The sequence below is a fragment of the Rhagoletis zephyria genome, unplaced genomic scaffold (genome assembly GCF_001687245.7).
Source record: "Rhagoletis zephyria isolate East Lansing unplaced genomic scaffold, Rhagoletis_zephyria_1.1 Rzeph_scaffold_02199, whole genome shotgun sequence".
In the NCBI taxonomy this organism is placed as follows: Eukaryota; Metazoa; Arthropoda; class Insecta; order Diptera; family Tephritidae; genus Rhagoletis; species Rhagoletis zephyria.
The window spans coordinates 16,746-38,352 of record NW_016159283.1 but is presented as its reverse complement, the minus strand read 5'-3'; the positions used below and the strand labels follow the sequence as shown (position 1 = coordinate 38,352).

Below are 21,607 nucleotides of genomic sequence, written 5' to 3'. Positions count from 1 at the left end.
TGCTGTTCCTGTTGTTTGCATGTTTTCATGCAAATTTCAGCACTTTTCGCATTGTAGGCTAACTTAAATCCTTGCACGCCACCGTCACTGCCGCTGACGCTGACGCTCTACCTGCTGCTGGCTGGCTGGCTGACTGACTGACTGGCGGCGTTTGTTGGTTGCGAAGTAGGCGCTTTGGGGGCTTGCCCGTTGGCCCTATTTGTGCTTTCATTGTCTGCCCGACAGTTGTTGTCATTTTGCTTGTTTGTGTTGCGCCAATCTGTATTTTATTGTTGTTGGTTGGTTGGCTGATTGTTTGCGTTATATGTATTAGAGGTTTACGCCGACAGGCTTTGCGGCGGCGGCGTGGTCAACTTGAAAAAGAATCGGCGGCGGCGGCGTCGCCGGCGCGTCTGAAAACGCCGGCGCTACTGCCCATTAGGTAGATCCAAAAGAGACATAAAGCTACTAATCTTATCATGTCATCTCGTCAGCGTTAGGCATTGGCCATGCCAATTCAGATTGTAATTGTATTTAATTAATTCATTGAATTAGTTTTAAATTAAAATTACGTTACTTTCTACTTGAATTAAAATGTTGAGTGTCTGCTGCTGATGGATGGGCAAACAGAAGAAAGTCCGACGTATATAAATAAATATATCTCTATGTTCTCTACAAATCCGTATATGTATACTACTGAAATTTAAAGAAATAAAAAAATTTAAAATGTTAAGTTATTGGGGTAATTTATGTCGCTATCAAAATTTTTTTGCAATAATCTTATCATCCGTTATGTTAAATTACGGAGTTGTTACGATTCTTTGCGGGTCATATGTATATTGAAAACAAGGTTTGGTCAACTTCCACCAGAACGGGCCTTTCTGGCCACTTATAGGTAGCTAAAATATCCACTAAAATATTAAGCGCCAAATTTTTGTAAGGAGAACTGAATGTAATGAAAAATAATAGTAATTTTTACGAAAAATGGGGACTTTAACCCTGTGTAGAAGACATTGCGATGCGCGGGAGCAAACGCCTCCTGGGATTTGACCACCACTTGGGAACAGGGCTTCCAACTATACTTAGCTATGAAGTGCCATATTGAGGATAAAAAAGTGCCAAAATGTGCCACTTAGAAAAATATAACGTGTTACCTATGTTTTTTCTGAGTTACGCTTTTTTGGAAATGTTCAGTGGCCCAAATTATGCGAAATAACTCCTTTAAAAATTTAATCCTCTTTTCGTAAAATAGTGTCTTTATACGAGTAGTATTTAGTTCCTTCAAATGATGTATTTTAATGTGCATACATCATGAAAATTTTGTACAAAATTCCTTAGGCGCCGAACGCCGCCGCCGCCGCCGCCGCGCCGATATTTACGTAACTCGGCGGCGGCGCGTGAGAAATGACAAAAAACGGCGGCGGCGGCGGCGTGGCTCGGCGGCGTATACCTCTAATATGTATGTATGTATGCATGTGTATACATATTTTGTTGTTACGCCCCCACTGCCACCTACTTGTTTGTGGATTTTAGCAGCATTTGTCATTAATTTTACATAACAGCTGAATTCTTTAAGCTTTGTTAACTTTAATGTGGCAAAGTTATTGCATCAAAGTTTAATTATTAAAGACTTCCTATTGAACGTTCGATGGCGAGGATAATTTAATTGCGTATTTCTTTTTTTTTCGAGTCTCTGGTTACCAAACCTTAGATACAGACTAGACGTACATTTCTTCCAGTCTGTGACTATGTCTGTAAAGGTTCTATGAAATAACGCGGCTGGAGAGCGAAGCGAATGACTCTTCGTTGAACTATTTTGATTTTCTGGGAACGGGTGGAATAAATCGGAGTTATAAAGCTAATATATAATAGGCCTTCCGTACAATAAAGCTAATATAGTTAACGAAAGAAAAGTATGAATCACAAACCACCCAGAGGACTAAGAATTCATTGACAGTAGAGAGCTGAACGAAAAAAGGATATAAGCAGGGACTATTAATAATAATTCTAATATTTTTGTACTTCTCTTCCAATTTTTGGTGTGCGTCTTGATGTTGTTACACAATTGGAAGGACCTACAATTTAAAATTTTTCGCCGCCTCCGAAAAAATGGGCAAATGGGTTTATGAGAAACCTTTTCAATGCAGAAATACACACAGAGGTTTGCAATTGCTTGCCGAGTGGCAACCACTCTTAGAAAAACTTTTTCTAATTTAGATGTTGCCCGAGCCGGGAAAAGAACCCAGGTCCTGCGGATTGGTAGCACACACCTCTAACCACTCAGCCCCAGCGGCCGCAGATACTATAATATAAAATGTCATATGAAACAAAAGTCTCTCAGAACACTGTTGTCAATCCTGGTAACTATCTTGAAGGCTTTTTTGGTTTTTCGAAAGGCTAAGACATGTTTAAGCGATAAGTTTTTTAAAAACAAAATGAAATTAAAAAATATGTTCTTTTTTTGAACAATAAAAACTAAAAAATAAAAAGAAGATTAAATTAAAAAAAATCATTAAATTAAGTAAAAGTAAATAAAATCAAATTTAACTAAAAAAAGTAAGTTCGTAAAATAAAAAAAAAAATATTTTTATTTATAAAATAATATCAATAATAAAAATTAAAAGAACGCTGAATAAAAACAATAACAAAGATAATTAAAAAAGAAAACATAAAATAAGTTCATAGAAATTAAATTGAAAATAATTTTCTTTTTTTACTGTTTTAAAAATATTTATTTATTTTTTATTAAATTAAACTTCTAGAAATTTTTATTTTGTGCTTATTTAATAAAATTTTTTTATTTACCGCTATTTTACCGTTTTAAAAAGAAAAATATATTTTTTTATTTCATTTAATTTTTCGGATCCTATTTTTTTATTTATTTTATTTTTTATACAATTTTCTTTTAATTTTAAGATACATCAACGAAGAACCACTTTTGATGTTGGAAAACTAAAAGAAAAAAAATCCGAAAAAATTATACAACAAAAGCAACAATTTCGTTCCTTTCGCGTTAAAATAGTGAGCATGTAGATATGTACGTATGTACTTTCGCGGCTGGCAGACACATTGCAGCACAGCAGTTAGTAGCGCCGCGCGGCATTAATGCTGTGGTAATGCTGTTATGCGCGCAGCGGCTATAAGGATTGTGGTGGCCGCCTACACCAGCGGCGGTGCGCCCAGGAGCACACAAAACCAAACAAGTAGTAGTAGCCAGCCGCGTTGAAAGCAGCGAGCTGGAAGTGTTTACCTGCTGCGCTTATTTACACGGGCGTACCACAGCAAATACAGCAACAACAACATTCATCAGAAAATCGTTCGCCACAAACAGCGAAACACTTATCCCTTTCACGCGACGCACACACATGCGCGCACAATGGCATATTAACGGGCGTATTATGTTGCGCGTGGCATGCGGTTGCAGGTGGAAGCAGCAAAAAAAAACAGAGAAAACAAAAAAACGCTGAAAGCAGCAGCTAGGCCACTCCTTTTTTCGAACTCGCTCTTCGCACTGCTCAGCTGGTCGGCAATGGCATTTGTAGCGCAGCCGCAATGAGCGCCATTTGTCAATACGCTATAGTCGTCTCTTTCGTGCATTCACTGGCCCAACAGCGAGCGCGATTTTTTCGAAGTTCGAAGACGCATTTCCCCTACGCGACTATAACGGGTCGGCGCGAACACCCTGTAAATTGTCGCGATTCGAGCGAGCAATTGAGCGTACATGTGCTCTCCCACACACGAATACGTACGCGCACTGTTCGGTGTTTGTTGACTTACCTTATCAGGTCCGGTAGGCGTTCCAGCACTTGGGGGTGGGTGTGCTTCTTGGTGTAGGACGGTGACATGGCTACCGTGCAGGCGAGCATTAACTCAGTGGATAACTCGACAGGATGTTGCGGTGATTTTTCTTCGGGAAGCTGCAAATAAAACGAGAGAAGATAAAGTAAAATAAGGAAAAAATAGAAGTCAGGAACACGTTGAATGAAGAAGGGCAAACGGGAAAACAATGCGGATTATTGTCTTCATCATATTGACATTAAAGCGGATATGGGAGCGGTGATTGAATGAAAATTCGCGAAGCATAAAAAAAAAGATGAATTTAAACAGAAGGAGCAAACAAGCAAGAAAAGTTGGCGGTTAGGGCGCAAAATGTTGAATTTGCCGAACACCATTGGAATTGGGAATGTTAATCCCGGAATCGCGGGATCCCCGCCTTTTTTAGGTCCCGTAAATCCCGGGACTCTTGGCAAATATTCTCGGGATTTTCGGGGTTTATAATTTGCACTGATGGCAATAATACAAACTCGTTTTCTTGGCCAGTGATGGCTATATTTCTTTTTTTATTTAGTAATTAATATTTTTATATAGATGTCTAGCTCATTATACATATAACAACGTGCGATTGTAAATTTTACACACAAAAATCTATATATTCGCGGATCCATGCGCCAAATATAGTATAAAAGAGTTTTTCAGTCTGACGTCAGTAATTCAAAAATGATTTAAAAAAAAACGGTGAAATGTGCTTAGCGAAAAAGTATGGGTATCAAATTAAAGAGCAAATTCGGCAGAATTTAATCAGATTAATTTTTTTGGTGCTTAAAGCACTGGTAAGTATTCAAAATGTCCAATTTTATATCCTTGAAATTTCGCAATATTTGTGTTTGAAAAAATTATATGTTAAGGAGTTACTATGTTATATGTTAAAAAATTATATGTTATATGTGTATATAAACTCGATAACATCCTCTAATTTCGTGCTTCTAACTTTATCAGCTTAAAAAAATACTTATTCGTCCTTGTGAATCCAAAAAAAAATTAATTTTTTTTTTAATTCTAAAGAAATTGCCTCTTTCGTTTGGTAGGTACCCATATTTTTATTCTACATTGCATTGAATTTTTTAAATATTTTTTTGAATTAATTATATGTTTAAAATTACAAATTCCTTTAAAATAAATCCCGACGCCAGAGAGAAAATATAAAAACGCCACTTTAAATAAAAAAGTCGGTTTGAAACCCATTTACTTAATATTTTTTTCTTTTATGGTAGGAGATAGAAGCAATTTTTTCGACTTAAGTTATTGAAAAGTAATAAATATCTAAAACCCGGGACTAATACCGGGATCGTAAAAGGCGAAAAAATTAACATCCCTTATTGGAATTAAAACGTAGCAAGCGTAGCAGGCAAATCGAAAGTAAACAATCGAAGGTTATGCAAAAAACGCGCCGAGTTTTAGGGTGGTCAATTATTTTGAGTGTTATTTTCTAAATTGTTAAAATTTGGTTTTGGAAGTTTTTTGAAAATTATATGCAATAAAGAAAACGCTGATAAAAACAATTTTCCTTCGTTTAAATTTTATTTTGAAAAACTTAGCTCAGGCGATAAAAACGCTTTAGGTGGTGGTTAATTCTTTGGACAAGAATTATACACAGGTCAAAAGTTTAGCATGGCTACGACAGTTAAGAATTTCACAACCGTAAATTTATGCAACCATATCGATAAATGTAACAATAAAAAATTTCCGGGCTTAGATCAGCAATGGGCAGAGAGAGCTTTTACTCTGCGCGCGACTATGCAAAGTATATACAAATCTTGAAGGAGCTTTGCCCGTGGGCAAGGCGGTGCCCATCACAGGTGTAGATGAATATCCCTAATTTCAATGCCTAATGAATGAATGAAACAATTATCAAAAGCTGGCGGCGAATATGTTTTTTTTTATATCTTACGGGTGAAGGTTAGGAAATTTATTGTGTTTCAAAAAGCAGAGGTATAGCTATCACGATACAAAAAGGAAGGTAGTTTCAATAAACAACGGATACTAAAATTTTTTTAAGTTTAATAAATTGTGAGTAGGCAGTGGCGGATTTACCGTAAAGGCAACATAGGCAGGTACCTAGGGCGGCAAAAGTTAGGGCCGGCAAAATTTGAGTTGAAAAAAAGGATTTTTTTTTTCAAGTTGGAGGCACTGGAAGTAGAATTTGTGTTTGTACATTTTAAGACATAAATCTGAGATTCAATTACGCAATCAGAAAATAAGACAACACTGTTAGGTATTTTTGATATTATTTAAATGATACAATTTTTTAAAATACTAATTTAGTATTTTTGAGAGTATAACTTATCAAGTCAAAATACTTTGTTGATGATGGCTTACTTTAAAAGTTGAAAACCTTTACTCAAGGTAAATACTACCTTTTCATCTAAAATTGTAATAAAAGTATAGGCTCATTTCACGGTAATCGATACCGAATGAAACGAAAATAAACTTGAGAATTTGACTGTATTATTTCTAGTAAGTAAGAGTAAATAAATCTAATTTTCTAGACTAAAAGCCAAAGTTCCGAAATTTATCGCAAAATCAGATATTTTTTTTACTTTAGGTTGTACCATTTACAAACCCATATGAGAGGTTAATTCTTTTTCAAAATTTACAAGACTCATTTTCGTAGTCTATTATCTTTTTTGCATTGTTTAAGCCATCAGTGGAGAGAACAATTCGTTAGCATTGTAACGGCGTAATTTTCAAATTTTTCGGGAAAGTACTAAATATTTTATTATATATTGAAGCAAAGCATATTTTACTGTCACGCCCGTCACAAAATACAAAAAAATTGTGATTTTTTGAAGAAAAACACATCTTGGACAGTGTAAAAAAGCTGGCAAAAGTAACGCTATGACACAGGAACATATGTACGAATTACTTTAAAGTATTTATATGCTTTATTTTCGAAAAAAAGAACCGATTATGTTGGTCACGCCCGTCACATGTCACACCCGTCCCAATTTAAAGTTTGACAAACTTCAATAAATTCGGTCAGGGACTGCTACTGTTACTTATCTGCTAATCTGAAATGTGTCATATATCTGTTTGTGATCAGCGATGATAAAGCTAATCATAAAGATACGTTGCTCGAGCGATGGGAAAACTTAAGCTATGCTGTCACGGATAAAAAGAAACCATTACTTCGCTTGTCAGGGCAAAAACAGTATGTAAAACGGTTTTTACAGGTAACGGCCTCTGTTTGACAGGTAAGAGCTTCATTTAAAAATAAGGTACTTTACAATTACTCAGGCATACAATGGAGATGAAGAGTCCGATCAAGGATTATCCCGTCTTTAGGTGGCTGAATCTTGTATGTGTTCGCAAAATCCGATTTTTTGAGAAATAAAGTTAGCTTAGTTGTCTAATAATGAGTATTTATGTATTCATGCCCAACTTGTCACACCCGTTACAAAGTCAAGTTCTACCAGTCACAGTTGAATTTGGAACATATATAATCTATAATTTCCAATAGAGGTAAGCAACTTTGGCGTAAATGTTGAGAATGTTTATTTAACTATACAACGAACTATTTAAAACCATAAGCAGAAGACATAATTAGCAGAAAATTTCTGATGCAAGTAAGTAGTAGCTAATTTGGTTTGCGTACTCGTCACACCCGTCACAGTGACTAAAATTCAGAGAACTCGTTCGGAATAAATTGTTTTTGAATTTTTTTTTCTAGGCATTGTGAATATCTCGGAAACCTATTAGAAAATACTCGTTTAAGAATTAGGCCTTAAAATGTGAGTTGAAATGTCACACCCGTCACCGTGAATGAGCCTATAGTAAATAACATAAATTTGAATATTAATATTTTCTGCTAATCGTTCCAAAACTGGTACTTTTATCTCAAAATATTATTCTTAGCGGGAAAAGGCGGTAAATTCTGAATTGCCTAGAGGTGACAAATATTCAAATCCGCCACTGTGAGTAGGTATTATTAACGGCCTTGCCACTTTGATAATATTAAAAGATTTAATTATTTTATTTATTTAAAAAATTTTAAATGTAAACTGTTAGAGTAAATATTATTTTTATTTTTATTTCGTCAACCCAATTTTTGAAATTAGCCGGTAAAATTTTCAAATCATATTGCACATCTTTGGGTGGTCTGATGAAATCTTCTGCTTCATCTTCTTCGTGCAAAACCACTTATGAAAATTAGAAATCAATTAAAAACTAAAAAGCAAGGATTTTACAGAGAGTTCTTCTTCTGTGGATACTTCAGGCTCATGGGATTCTTCTCACGAAATTTCAAGATTACTTCACTTGAAGACTCAATATTTGTTTCCGGGCTGAAAATACTTTCGCTTCGCCCTAACAAAGTGCATGCATACATTTGAAAATCATTATGACCACAAAAAGAATTAGTTTATTGCACACACAAATATAAATCTGGGTAAGTTTTCTTCGCAAATATTACACGCTTATAGCTATTGTTTTCGTACGAATGGAAGCTTAGGAAACGTAAAAAACTTTACCCCAGACACAGCTCTTTTTTCTCTTTCTCTTAATTTTTGCAAATTTACACAAAATTATTCAAGATTATTTTTTTCTTTATCTTATTATATTAAACGAGCAATTCTTGTATATACATATGTATATATATATATATCCATAGGGTTCTCGGAAACGGCTCTAACGATTTTGATGAAATTTTGTACACAGATAATGTTTTGGATTCTAAGGTTATCTGAATAGGCATTATTTCAGAGAAGACTCGTATAAGGTTGCCACCTATTCGAAATTAGTTACAAATTGATTAAAACATCATAATATGGGTATCAAATGGTAGGTATTTTAAAGATCTTTAATTCAAAAATATTTTTAATAAGGTTGCCACCTATATTGAATCGCATATTTATTTAATTTTTTGTTTAGAAAAAAAGGTAAATTATTACTATTCATGCGTACCAAGAGAAGGTTCTTAAACAATGCTTTCCCCATATACAAAATGTTACACTTAAGATAATAATGTAAGGTTGCCACTTATTTTCGATTCTACACAATTTATCTAAAACATCGCAATATGGATATCAAATGAAAAATATTGTTGGGAACTTTGGTCGGAAATCAGGGTTGCCACGCTTCATAATTTCAATCAAATTTTTTTTTATGTATACATAGTACATATACGATCAAGATATGCACCATTCATTCCAGCACATTTCGGAATAGGGTTGCCACCTAAATTTTAGAGTAAGAAATTTACTTAATAGATATCGAAATCCTATTTTTTTTTGTTTATTTCCAAAATATTTTTTAAAGCTATCCAAATCTTGAAAACTTTAAAAAGTATATGCACTCCTGGCAAAGCACGATCAACCTGGTACTTTGATTTATTTTCAATAACTTCACTAAATTCTTGTATACTTTTAGAAAAAAAAAATATTGTGGTGATCAGTTAGCACGAATTTGATGAAATGTCATAATTTTATTAAAAGTCAAATGGTTAACAACAACAACGAATGTCATTAAATAGAACTACCTTCTTTTTTGTATCATGTAGGCTACCAGCAAGGCCGCCAAGAGGCCGATACTAAATACATATGTATGTGCCCAGAGCCCCCTACCTGCCAAAAAAAAATTTGAAATCAAATTTATCAAATCCGAAAAATCCGCGCCCGGTTGAAACACCCCCGACTGCCCACTCCTCTCTTTAGGCCTGGCTACTACATCGTGGAAAACCTGTTGAGGAACGCTCTTCCAGGCCGTTTGATTTGTCAATTAGGGGATTTTGGTTGGCTAACGAAATTCCCCGATCTAAATACTGCAGCTGACTCCAGGCCCCCATGAAAAACGTTCGCCAAGAAAACGACAATCTAACGACAACCGTGATGCAAAATGTCATAAAAAGAGCCAAAATTTGCTTCACAACTCTGATTGCGACCAGCCAACCACCTATAAGACATGTACATACATATATGTGACACGTAAAGTTAAAAGGGACCTACGCTCAGAAAAAAAGATTTCGAGAAAAACGACTTTGAAGTTTACCAAGTTGATTTTGATGCTTCTGAACGTTTCAATGGATTGAAACTCGTTACTCGGGGGTTTTAGGGGTCGCTGATTACGGATCTGATGTTCGTTTTCAAAAATTCAAAATGGCGGATCCAATATGGCGGAAAAAATTTAAAATTTGTTCGGATTCATGTGAAGCTCAAAAATGTCGTTGACACCGAAAACGAGGTCAGTGATTACGAATCCGATGTTCGAAAACCCCCGAGTAACGAGTTTCAAGCGAATTTGATTAATTTCAGAATAGTTTGTCATATTTAATTTTTTTGTACTTTTTTTTGTGAAAGTACCTAACTTTTACGGTTGCCAGACGTACTGATTTTATCAGTACATTACTGATTTTTCAACTCTTGTACTGATTTTATTCATTTCTTCAATCAGTACGCTAATGTCCTGTACTGATTTGTACTGAATTTTCTATTCAAACAAAATACTTTAGTATTTTCTTAAGGTTTTACATAACGTTGGAACTTCCTTAAACTGTACTGTAAAAAATAAGAAGAAAATAATTGATTTATAGTTGACATGTTTTAGATAATGTTCGATATGCCCAAGAAATTAATACAACAAAACGATCAATCGTTTTATGGGCATATCGCCGGGACGTTACGTACCAGTTGCGATAATATGACGGAGCTTAAATATTTAAAAAGAAGGTTTAAATTTTTGTCGAGTGTTGTTAGTTATCTCGAAAATAACTTTCAGTTTAATAACAATAAATTTCAATATTCGAATGGCTTTCGCCTATAACTTACAACTCGTTTTTCTCAATTTACTGACTTTACAAAAGAGTTTTGCATACAAGACATAGAGTTACGATACTCTTTTTATCGAATTCTTAGGGTTGGTTTCTCCTACTCAACTTAACTTAGTTAAGCCAATTTGTTTGACTTAGTCAAGAATAAGCTGTGTAAAACGTAGGCTAACTTTTGACTTAAGTCCGAAAAATGGCTAAACTAAGTAAAGTTGAGTTGGAGAAACCAGCCCTTAGTCTTTCTTAGTTTTTGCGTAGTTGAAAAATTATTAAAGCCATGAGGAAATATAGATGAACTCCTTAAAATAGTGGTACTTTTTCACGGTATGAGAGGATCTTAAGAATAAAGTTTGTTTCCTGGCGCAAAGAGAAACCGGCTTCTAATTACAATTTTTGAAAGTGAAGTTCAAATTAAAAGTAATTTTAAAATGAAATGTATAGATTTCTTTGACTATTTAAACACTGAAAATGGGAATGATCTCATTATAGCTATTCATAAAGTCACAAATATATAATAATTTATATGCTCCTATGTATAATGTTGTGTACGCTCATGTTAAAATGATTAACACTTTTATTTTTTATGAAATATATTTTATTTATATACCAAAATATTGTTAAAAAGAAGAACTCAGGCGTTTTAAATTATTTTCTGTTACTTATATTCATTATTTTGCTTTGAATAAAAATGTACTGAAAAGTACTGATTTTTTAGCATTAAAAAGTCTAATGTACTGATTACGCGCATAAAAAATCTGGCAACCCTACTAACTTTGAAGTGAAATTGTGAAAAAACGAATGCAGCTAGAAAGCTGCGGTTTATTGCATTGGAAAGAGCGGCCCGTTTACTATAAGAGTCCACGAAAAAGTGAAAACCGATTTTTTCTGACCGTAGGTCCCTTTTTACTTTACGTGTCACATATATAATCTTCAAACATAAAAAATTAAATGCATTGCTTCAAATAAACACGCAGTTAAAAAGAATAATATGTTTTAATTATTTTTGGAATGACAGGAAAAGAAAATCGGAGGGTAGATACTTTATGCACCACCTTGTATTATGTCAGACTTCATTTTTGGTGAGGCCAGTCCTGCAGAAATACATACACATACATATATGCTCTAGGAGCATTTCTGCATCACAAAGACAAACTTAAAAAAATGTGGCTTATTTTTTTCGTGGTTGGGCTCGGCATTATTAAATACATTTATATAGGACTTTTTATATCGATTTTACCGATGTCGATATTGTCCAGCGCTACATATGGAACGCCATATCGATTTTACATGCAATGAATTATTTCTTAAATATCGAATATTCCCAGCCTGGATTGACAGTAAACATGGTTATGTTAAGTCTTTTGTGAGGTGATTGCTACAACTCGACCCTTTGAACGAAGCAATCAAGAAAGAACTTGACCAACAGAAAAACACAACTCCATGTTCCATCATGACAACGCCAGGCCACAAACATCTTTGATAACTCGGAACAAATTGCAAGTCCTTGGTTGAGAAGTTTTAGTGCCCGGAGCTAGCATCGTACGTTTCCAAAAATCATTTGGCCAATTTTTTTCGTCGATAAAATTATACACCGATGGCATAATAAAGCTACCCCCCATATGTGCGTGTGTGTGTGTGTGTGAGATATTGGGCTTTGAAGTTGATCAACAATTTTGACAATTTAGCTGAATAATCGGTGAAAACTCCACACTACCTCTACTTCAAAGGCGAATATCTCAAGAAATATCTATGCTAGCGATTTGATATTCTGGAACTTTTTTTTTGGAGGAAACTGAATTTCCCACAAGTTTTTCATTTAAATTTTTTCAGTAGCTCTTTTTATTAAAGAGATAGGTGCAAAAAATGAGAATTTAATTAAAAAAAAATGGGTTCAGTGACCCGTACTACCTCGCTGGTGGGAGTTAGGGTTACGCCGCAATTCTGAAGAAACCCTATCATTGACCAAGTTTATACCATAAAATGCGTTTGAGCTGTAGAATTAAAAAAAAAAAATCAAAGGTTATGTGTATTTTAAACGGGAAATCTTTGCACGCCTTGGTCGAGCACTTAATATTAAGATTAAGGGCTCAATATTTTTAGGGAGTTTTTTTTTTTGTATTTCCCACAAAATTTCGAAGTGGGAGTGAAAAAAAAATAGTCGCGAAAAAATCACCCTAATGTATGTATGTTAAGAAAAATTATTTTCCCTCTCTTGAAGAATTGGCTCTTTACTATGGAAATGGTATGTATAAAGTTTCATCAAAAGACTGTGTACTTTATGGAAACCATGTAAATGACGGGGGTATCGAGAGTAGGTATAGTGATAGTGCTGAACATATATACATACATATGTATGTAGACAATCAGTGCCGGATTTAGCATCTATGGGCCCATAGGCTCTTTCCGTGATGCGGGCCCACCTGAGGGTACTAAGACAAACGGCGGCCACGGGCATTCACCAGATTTTAGTTTTTTTTTTTTAAGTTGTAAACATAACCTAACCTTAGAGGTAAAAATTACGATTAGTTTTTTCTATAAAATCTAAAAAATACATGCTTTGTAAATTTTAAACCACTTTATACCTTTTTTGTTTTGCATAGTTGGATGGGTTTTGATTGAAAACAACTTTTTTAAATTTTCACATACGTACAGTGCCGAAAAAAATATTGACACAGAGAATTTTTCGCAGTCTATGCAAAGTTTTTTATTCTAATTGAATAAACAATATTTTTGAGTTTTTGTGTACCTGAAAGTCATTTTATAATTAAGTTCAAATATCAAATTTATAAGTTTCATTATATGTATGACACTTAGTTTACTTTTATTTGTAAAACAATACAAGACTTCGTCGAATCGACGATCATTAGTACTAACGTGTGTAAAATACGGTTAGTACTCTAGGGTTGGATTTGTAGAAAACTATTTATTTTTCGTTTTTTTTTCAATTTGTTTTTCTTTTTTAAATGAATTTTCTTTTAATTCTTAGATTTTCTTTTAAAATAAAAAACTTTTTTTTACGTTAATTTTCTTTTTTTATTGATTTTTTTCTTTTTTAGTTTAATTTTTAGATTTTATTGTTTTAAAAAGAAAAAACACACATTCTTATGTTAACGGCCAAACCCGATCTTAAGTCAAACCTGTTTTTCCTAGGGTAAACTATTTCTACCTAGATCCGATACATCCGTCCAACGTGGAAACAAGTTGGACGCATCAATATGGTGGACTGCGTAGCTGGAGTTGGACTGATGAGGGTTATTTTGAATCGCGGCCGAAGACCTCCTACGTGGAAAGGTGCTCTACGCAAAAATACTGTGGCCACTGATCTAGTTTAGCCTATGCAAAACTAGTTTGCCCTAAGATAGGGTTTGGCCGGTAACATATACATTTTTTTAATGTCATCTAATTTTTATAAATACTTTAATTTATTTTTACGTTCTTTTCATTTACTCTTTTGCCAGACTGTCAGGCCACTTTGACTCGACTAAAATGCTAATCAATTTGCTCCTTGCGCCAAATGTCAAAGTAACATAGCCCTTCCTTTTAGCCAGATGATTAGTTCAAAGCCATTTACACTTTTAAATTTGGAATTAATGTAATTTAACCGAAAAAGGGCCGAAACAGAAATCGATAGATATCCAGATATATGCATACCAACTATAGCAGTACCATGCAAAATACACACGCAGACATATCACAAATCAGTGCCTGGCACTCATCTACTGCATACCGCTCGCCCAATAACACGACCGGGCAAAACCCAGACAGACTAAGACATTTTTTCACTTACCTGCAAACTCTGAACCAGCACATCGAATAGGGCACTTAACGTATTTCCAAGTATCGCATGTCGGGCGATTTGTGGACAAAGAGTGCAGGCATTGCGGTACAGTTGCACAGCGAGCACAACAGCTCTGTAAATACACCAATAAAAAGCAAATACATTTTAATTTGACAAGATGAAATGTCTCTTAGGCTCGCATACCTCTTTGGAATGTCATTATTCTCCAGCATACTTTTGCTAATCACATTTGTGGTGATGACACCGAGTCCATCCATGAGCAGGAAGCACTGGAAATCAAATACTTGCGCTTTGCTCATCAGACGCAACAGCTGGCTGACAGCGCGTTCCAGGCCCTGTGAGCCACCGCCTTTACTCACGAGATTCAAATATTTCGGCACTTGGCTTTCACGTTTCATATGCAATGGCACCGGTTGTTGTTCCTTCATATACTCCTCGGCACTGCAAATAGTTTCAAGGAATACAAAAAGCAGTTAACATCTAACCCTTTATTGATTGCTATGTATGTAGACTTACCTCTGCGCCATACGCTGCTTCAGCTTCTTCATTTTCTTTTTGTAGCCGCGCGTGTGCTCTCGGCTGCCCACATCCGACACAGTCGAAGACAAGTCGCCATCCTCAGCAACTAATTCGCCATTTTCATTGCGCTGCATGCCATTCTCATCCGCATTGCGCGTAGGCAGTGTCAGCTCCAGTGCACGTTGGCGTATATGCTCGATGTTCTCCTCATGACGACGCGCAGAGTCCTGCTGCTTTTGCAATATCTTACGCTGCAGCTCCTCGGTCGTCTGCTGCTGCTGTGTTTGGCGCGCCAGCAAGCGCTCTTCGCGATCGCGCGCCTTTTCCCGTGCCAACGCCTGACGTTGGCGCTCCTTTTGCTCCTGCATTTTGCCAATACGCTGCTCCTTCTCCAGTCGCGTCTCATTCATTTTCTCCAACTTGCGCTGACGCTCCTTCTCCAACTCTTGGCGGCGCCGTTCTACAGCTGCTTCGCGTGCTGCCTTCTCTTCCAAGCGCTTCTGCCGCTCCTGCTCCAAATCTTGCAGCCGACCCTCGGCATCCTTGCACGATTCAAGCAGATCCAAGCGTTTATTTTGCGCTTCGATATTTTTGATGAAATTTATCTCTTTCAACTTTTTCTCCTCGTCGTGTGCTTTCTCCACTATTTGTCGCAAATACTGCTCGCGATTCTCCGCGGCGCGCTGCATTTTATCCTCCATCCTTAGGCGCTTGTCCTCGATAAGCTGTCGCTTGGCCGCCTTCACATCTTCGACACGCGCCAGCAGTTGTTGTATCTTAATGGTTTTCTCTTTTTGCACCTGCTCACGTTTTTGTTGCGCACGCGCATGCTTTGCCTGATACTTTTTCAGCGTTTCGTGCAGTGAGCGGCGACGCGACGGCGAGGAAAGCTTCTGGTGCAGCTCCTGTGCGCGCCCCGGATGACGCGCCACATATGCCTGCAACGTGGCCAACGCCTCCTCGCGCTCACCGCGCGACATTTCCGAAAGTAACGCGTGGTAGCGCATCTCCAAGCTGATATTCGGATCCATACCGTCCTCACCTGCCGCTAGAAAGGCAATGGACGAGGCATCGTCTAGCAGTCGATCCACCGCTTCATTGCAATCGTGCTCATGATCAAATGCCACTTCGCCGTCGGTCTCATCCGTCTCAGTATCAACATCGATTTCGGTATTTTCCAATTCACGTATTTGCCGCTCCAGCGATTCTTGCTCCTCCACCAGCATGCGCTGATCTTCGTCGCAATCTGTTTCGCTGGCAAAAGTCTCCTCGTTTTCGTCGCAACTTGAGAGTTTTCCAGCACCGGTGATGGCGCCAACGTAGCCGGCTGCTTTAGCCGTCTGGGCAATACTTTCATAAAGATCTCCAATGGTTTTGGAAAAGTCGCGATTGGTTTGTATTTTTATATCGATTTTGTTTTGGTCAGCGGACTCGGCGCTGTCGGGTGCTTTTTCGCTGTTGGTTGGTTCCTCGTTCGCTATAAGAAAAAAAAAATTAAATGCAATGGGCGTCTACGTAAGTAAAACTTCTCTATATGCATTTCTTATTCTTCCGTCACATCCTAAGTGTCACATTTTTTCGTGACAAGTTTTTAATTCCCTACCGCCGATAAAGAAGTTCCACTTCAAAAAATATCTTGATAAAAGTACATAAATACGCCGATTCCACTTACCATCCATAACTGTCTCCGTTGAGTTGGCTGCAGAACTCTCAAGCGAGCCTGCGCGCCCGCNCTATATGCATTTCTTATTCTTCCGTCACATCCTAAGTGTAACATTTTTTCGTGACAAGTTTTTAATTCCCTACCGCCGATAAAGAAGTTCCACTTCAAAAAATATCTTGATAAAAGTACATAAATACACCGATTCCACTTACCATCCATAATTGTCTCCGTTGAGTTGGCTGCAGAACTCTCAAGCGAGCCTGCGCGCCCGCCTTGTTTTCGATGCACATACTTCTCGCTTCGCATATACTCCTTGTGCAGCGAGGTCATCTTCAGTCCCGTCAAATCAGACTTCTGTCGTTTGATGATCGTCTCACGTGTTGGCACAGTGGAAGAGCGTGCCAAGCTGACGCCGCCATGAGCATTGCCACCGCCGCATTGCGTAGCTGGTGCCGGCTGAGCAGCAGCAGTAGTAGGGGGGTTCTTTCGCTGAGTGGGCAGTGAATTGACTTTCGCCTTTGCATTCTTTATTTCCGGACGCGTCACATTTTTCACCGGTTTATCAGCGCTCTTTTGAGCCTTTACTGCTTTCGCTTGTTTCGGTGCCAATTGGGTTGTGTTCGAAGTGTTATTGCTATTGCATTCTGTCGGAGGTTCTTTCTTTGGCGCAGCCTTTTTGGTCCGCTGGCGATCTTCATTCTCGCCAAGCTGCTCGTTGAAGAGTGCTAATGTTGGAAGGCTGGCATATCCCGTTGGCTGATTAAAGCGATGTGCCCAATGCATGCTGGAGCGGCGCCGATTCTTCACTGTCAACCAGCCATCGTTCGGGTCGGACGGCAACTGCTTCGGCTCCGAACGCCGGTCGTCTATGTGCACTGCGCCGGCAGCAGTTTGCGAGAGACTGCTTCTGGAAGACGATATGAGTTCTGTACTGGCTTTGAGCGTTGAACTTGAACTTCCAATATCTTCTCGCGATGACTTTTGGGAAGCCACAGCCGTCTGTGCATTGCGTTTCTGCTGTTGCTGCCGCCCATCGCGTGGCTTTTGCTCCTTGGGCTGCATTTCAATCATCGTGCGTGAACGCGCGGATAAGCGTGAAGCAACATGCGTTGGCGGTCCATAATGCTCAGTCTTGCTGGACGGGCGCGTTGTAATGGGTCGTGAGCCAGCTCCGGCGACTGCAGCCGCTGTTCGCACAGAAGCAGTTTTTATGACAGAAGCTGTAGTGGCAGAGCGACGTAAACTGATGTTGGGCGCTACCTTTTGCGCTTGCGATGCAATTGGCTTATTAGCTGGCGCAACAGCAGGTGGAGGACGCACCGTTATTGATGGTTTTGAGACATTCGATGTGGCAGTGCGTGCAGTAGCGGGGCGATTTAAGACACTGGAATATTTTAAAGGACCATTTTGAGCGGGTGCGGCCACTGCTGTTTTCTTCGTACTGTCTGGAGCGACAGCATCCTTCTTATTATCTGATGCGCCAGCGCTGGCAGCTGCATTGTTATCAACTATGTGGTTTACATTTTTCAGTTCAGTCGTTGGCGGTGTTGGCATTTTATTAGCATCTTTGAGGAGAATTTCGTTCTCCATTTCGTTCAGTTTTTGCACAGTCATCTCTAGTGCAGTTGGCTCGCGATGCATCCCGAAATGTGAATCATCCGTATCGGTGGCGCTGGAATCATTACCGTTTTCTACAATTGCTTCCTGTATGCTACTTATATCTGCAGTTGCTGATGAGATCTTCTCTTCTTCTTGCCGCAAATTCTCATCCACCAGCTTGTTCTCTTCCAGCAAATGCTGCTTCTGCTGTTGCTCTAGCAATTTTTGCTCGGCCTGCTGGCGTTCCCGCTCATGCTGCTGCAGTTGTTGTTGCTGCTCGAGCTGCTGTTGTTCTAGTTGACGATGTCTCTCAAGCTCTTGCTCTTTTCGAAAGCGCTCTTGCTCAGCCTGCTCAGCCAACTGGCGCTCCTCAGCTTCTCTCTGCATCTTAATTCTTATATCTGCTAATGTTAAATGATCATCTTCAAGATCAGTCTGCGCATACTGATGACTCCTATTCGGCAAGTCCATGGGCTCGGCTTCTGCATGCACCTCCTGCTCAGTCGATGTGAATTTCTTTTGATCGTATCCATCTATTGAGCGCTCATTAACCGTGCTCACTTTACTTGGGGCGAACAGTTCGCGCACAATCACGCGCATAGCTCCTTTCGGCAGAGGATCGCATGCGCGCAAGCTTTTGCGTGGCGATGGTGAGTCTCCACTACTACCTCCGCAACAAGGCGATGACTTCCCGGACGTGCATGGGCATGCCGAAGGACTGGATTTGCCCGACATAGTGGGACTTGTTAGACTTTTGGCGCGCACACGTGGTGCAGGATTACTCTTGCGCACCTCCCATGCAAGTGAGTGTGGGCGCTGCTGCAACGGACGTGACTCGAAATCCCATGAAACTTTGAACCATTCGCTCAGCGCTTTGAAATCACGCACATAGTTTTCGAGCACCAAAATTGCCTCCTGGCACCATGATATGTTCTCACAGCATTCCACCGTCTGATAGATTTCATTGACAGCACGTTGCAGATTGCCGAATAGCAGTGCCCAATAACGTGCTTGCAGCTCAGATTTTTTATCACGACCTGTGGAAGCGCTACGCACACGCGGCCCCGCATTTTGCAATTTCGCCGAACGTATTGGCGAAAGAGCGTTCTTCAGCGAGTTGGGTGATTTCGATGGTGCAACTGGGGGTTTGCGCACATTCAGAGAAGAGGGTGAGATTTCTTTTGAATTTTAGAAGTTAAGAAATTATATATTGCTACATACAAATATAAATATTACTGTGTCAAGTACTTACTTCCCGTAGCATTTTGCCTTCCATCAGTGGGCGGTTGCTCTTCACAAAATTGAAAGACAAGTAAATTTTTCGCATCTCTTCCCTCACGATGCAAAACCTCCTTCACTTCCATAGCGCAGCCAATGTCTTTGTTTCGTACGATATTTGCGCTTTGTGTGTGCAACTGTGACCTCACCTGCTTTAGCCGCAGCCGCTATTTTACCGCCCACACACACCACACCTGTGCAATATTGCAAGAGTTCCAAGTTCGCAAAGTTTAGAAGTGAAACTAATTTGAAAGTGATATACGTTTCAAAGCACAAATATTCGTTAAATGTACAACCAAAGTCTATTTAAATACGTTTTAGGGCTGCGGGCAGTGAAATTATAGTTTGCCTTCCTATTCGTGATTGCCTCCGTGTGGTTGATTGTTGCCGTTCTTTACAGTCTTTTTTTCACCTAGAACACTATTGCGCAATTCTTTCGACACTTTTTCAGATATTTCACACAGAAATATATTGCGAGCTCTACATTCGTATCAAATTTGTTTTATGATCACAAATTTTATTTAATTAGTAGTTCAAGTCAAGAAAAACATATAGCTCACGAAAATTTGCTGCAATTCAACTCCTCGCTTGATGTTTTCGTTTCTTTTCTATGCATGTTTTTCATTGGCCAACTGTTGTCTGTGTGTGGGTTTTTGTTTATAGATGAAGACAGCTGACTACAGGGTTGCCTGGCGTGACAAAGATTTCTTAAAATCTAATGGGGCAGATACACCACGGAAGCGGTTTGTCAAACATGTCGAAATTTCCCTTTATCACTAACCTGCTGTGCGGTGTGAGTGTGAGGTTTAACAGGGAGGGAAATTTGTACAAAAATAAATATTTTTTGATTTTCTTTCGCCGTGTTGAAGTCGGAACAAATTGCTTGTGTTGTGTGTGCAAACATTACTATTATCATCATTAAATAACACCAAAATCAGAAAAGCTTATAAAACATTTTGATTCCACGAGCTCTCAAGAAAAAAAGGTCGTATATTTATTTCTTCAAAAAAAATACAGCAAAGGCAAAGAGTTTTTTAAGCAAAACAGGAAAAATGAAAAATGTTTCTTACGATTTTTCGTGGGAGCTGAATTCCAAGCTTTTATGTATGAATCACCAAAAAAACAAATACCTTTTTTTTGACGTTTTTTCAAATAAATTGTGAAAAAAGTTACACCTATGACATTTTCAATTGCTCGAATTACAATCTCTGTTAATATGCATTTTGCATTTTTAGGCCACAGGCGTTTCAAGCGCTTAAGCTGAACTCCATATATTTTTCAGGAGTTGCGTCGTACACGCTTTCGAAGTCTTTCGGGCTTTACAGGCTTTTCAGGCAAGCACCTCCATAACGCACTTTTTGCGATTGACGTTTCTTCGAATCTTTTACATTTTGCAGTAAGCGGGAGAATGTTGTAGGAATGAGTTGCTAGCTCGTTAAAGTGATACTTCTTTTACCATTTCATTTGAATTTATTCACTAATTTTTTTCACCTCTTTCAAATTAATTTTCATATCATAAATAATTTTGTGTTAGATTCATTAAAAGTATTATAAGTGATAACGATTACAACATTGCCATAATCATATTTACCAGTACTAGTGCTCGAATGCGACGACGCCTGAAAAGCCTACAAAGCCTGAAACAAGTTCGAAATTTGGTACCTTTCAGGATTTTCCGGTTTTACGGACTTCGGTTGTGGAGCAGCTTCTTTACAATTCAATGATTCAATAATTAAAGTTTAGATTATTATTGACAGCCGCCGTTTGACACTCCCTTATTTAAGGTTGCATTTACGAAGGACAGAGAAAGGAGAAGAATGAAATTCCTTGGTGCGAAAATGGTAGTAGAAAAGTGCGCAAAGTAGGCAATTAGTAGTGAAGTGTATATTCTAAAGAGCGAAATACACAACACAAGCGGCTTGACAAACCAAGCGAAATTTCCCTTTGCTTCAAGCCATTTGTGCTGTCTATGGGGTGTTTGAAGGTTTGACAAACCGCTTGAGGGAAATTTGAGCAAAAATCAAAGTTTTTTGATTTTCTGGCCGCCATGTTGACGTTTGATCAAACCGCTTGCGATGTGGATGGTAAAATCGCCTCAATTGCAACTGAAATTTCACCAAGTGAAGACGTAAGGGAGAATAATGGTAGAAAACTAAAATGTTTTACATTGTTA

At 38.2% G+C, this 21,607-nt stretch overlaps 1 protein-coding gene across 1 annotated transcript in view; it reads right to left on the bottom strand.

Annotated features, from left to right (window-relative positions):
- The window catches only part of ssp3 (SCAPER domain-containing protein short spindle 3), a 66,691-nt gene extending 46,619 nt beyond the window's left edge, over positions 1-20,072 (bottom strand). The window contains exons 1-6 of the mRNA XM_017620580.1: positions 19,409-20,072; positions 16,770-19,334; positions 14,892-16,371; positions 14,559-14,816; positions 14,364-14,487; positions 3,757-3,896 (exon numbers count right to left, since the gene is read on the bottom strand). Of these exons, the coding sequence (XP_017476069.1) occupies positions 3,757-3,896; positions 14,364-14,487; positions 14,559-14,816; positions 14,892-16,371; positions 16,770-19,334; positions 19,409-19,520 (4,679 nt within the window). The 5' untranslated portion in view covers positions 19,521-20,072. The remainder of the gene's footprint in view (positions 1-3,756; positions 3,897-14,363; positions 14,488-14,558; positions 14,817-14,891; positions 16,372-16,769; positions 19,335-19,408) is intronic.
- Positions 20,073-21,607: the final 1,535 nt, after the last annotated feature.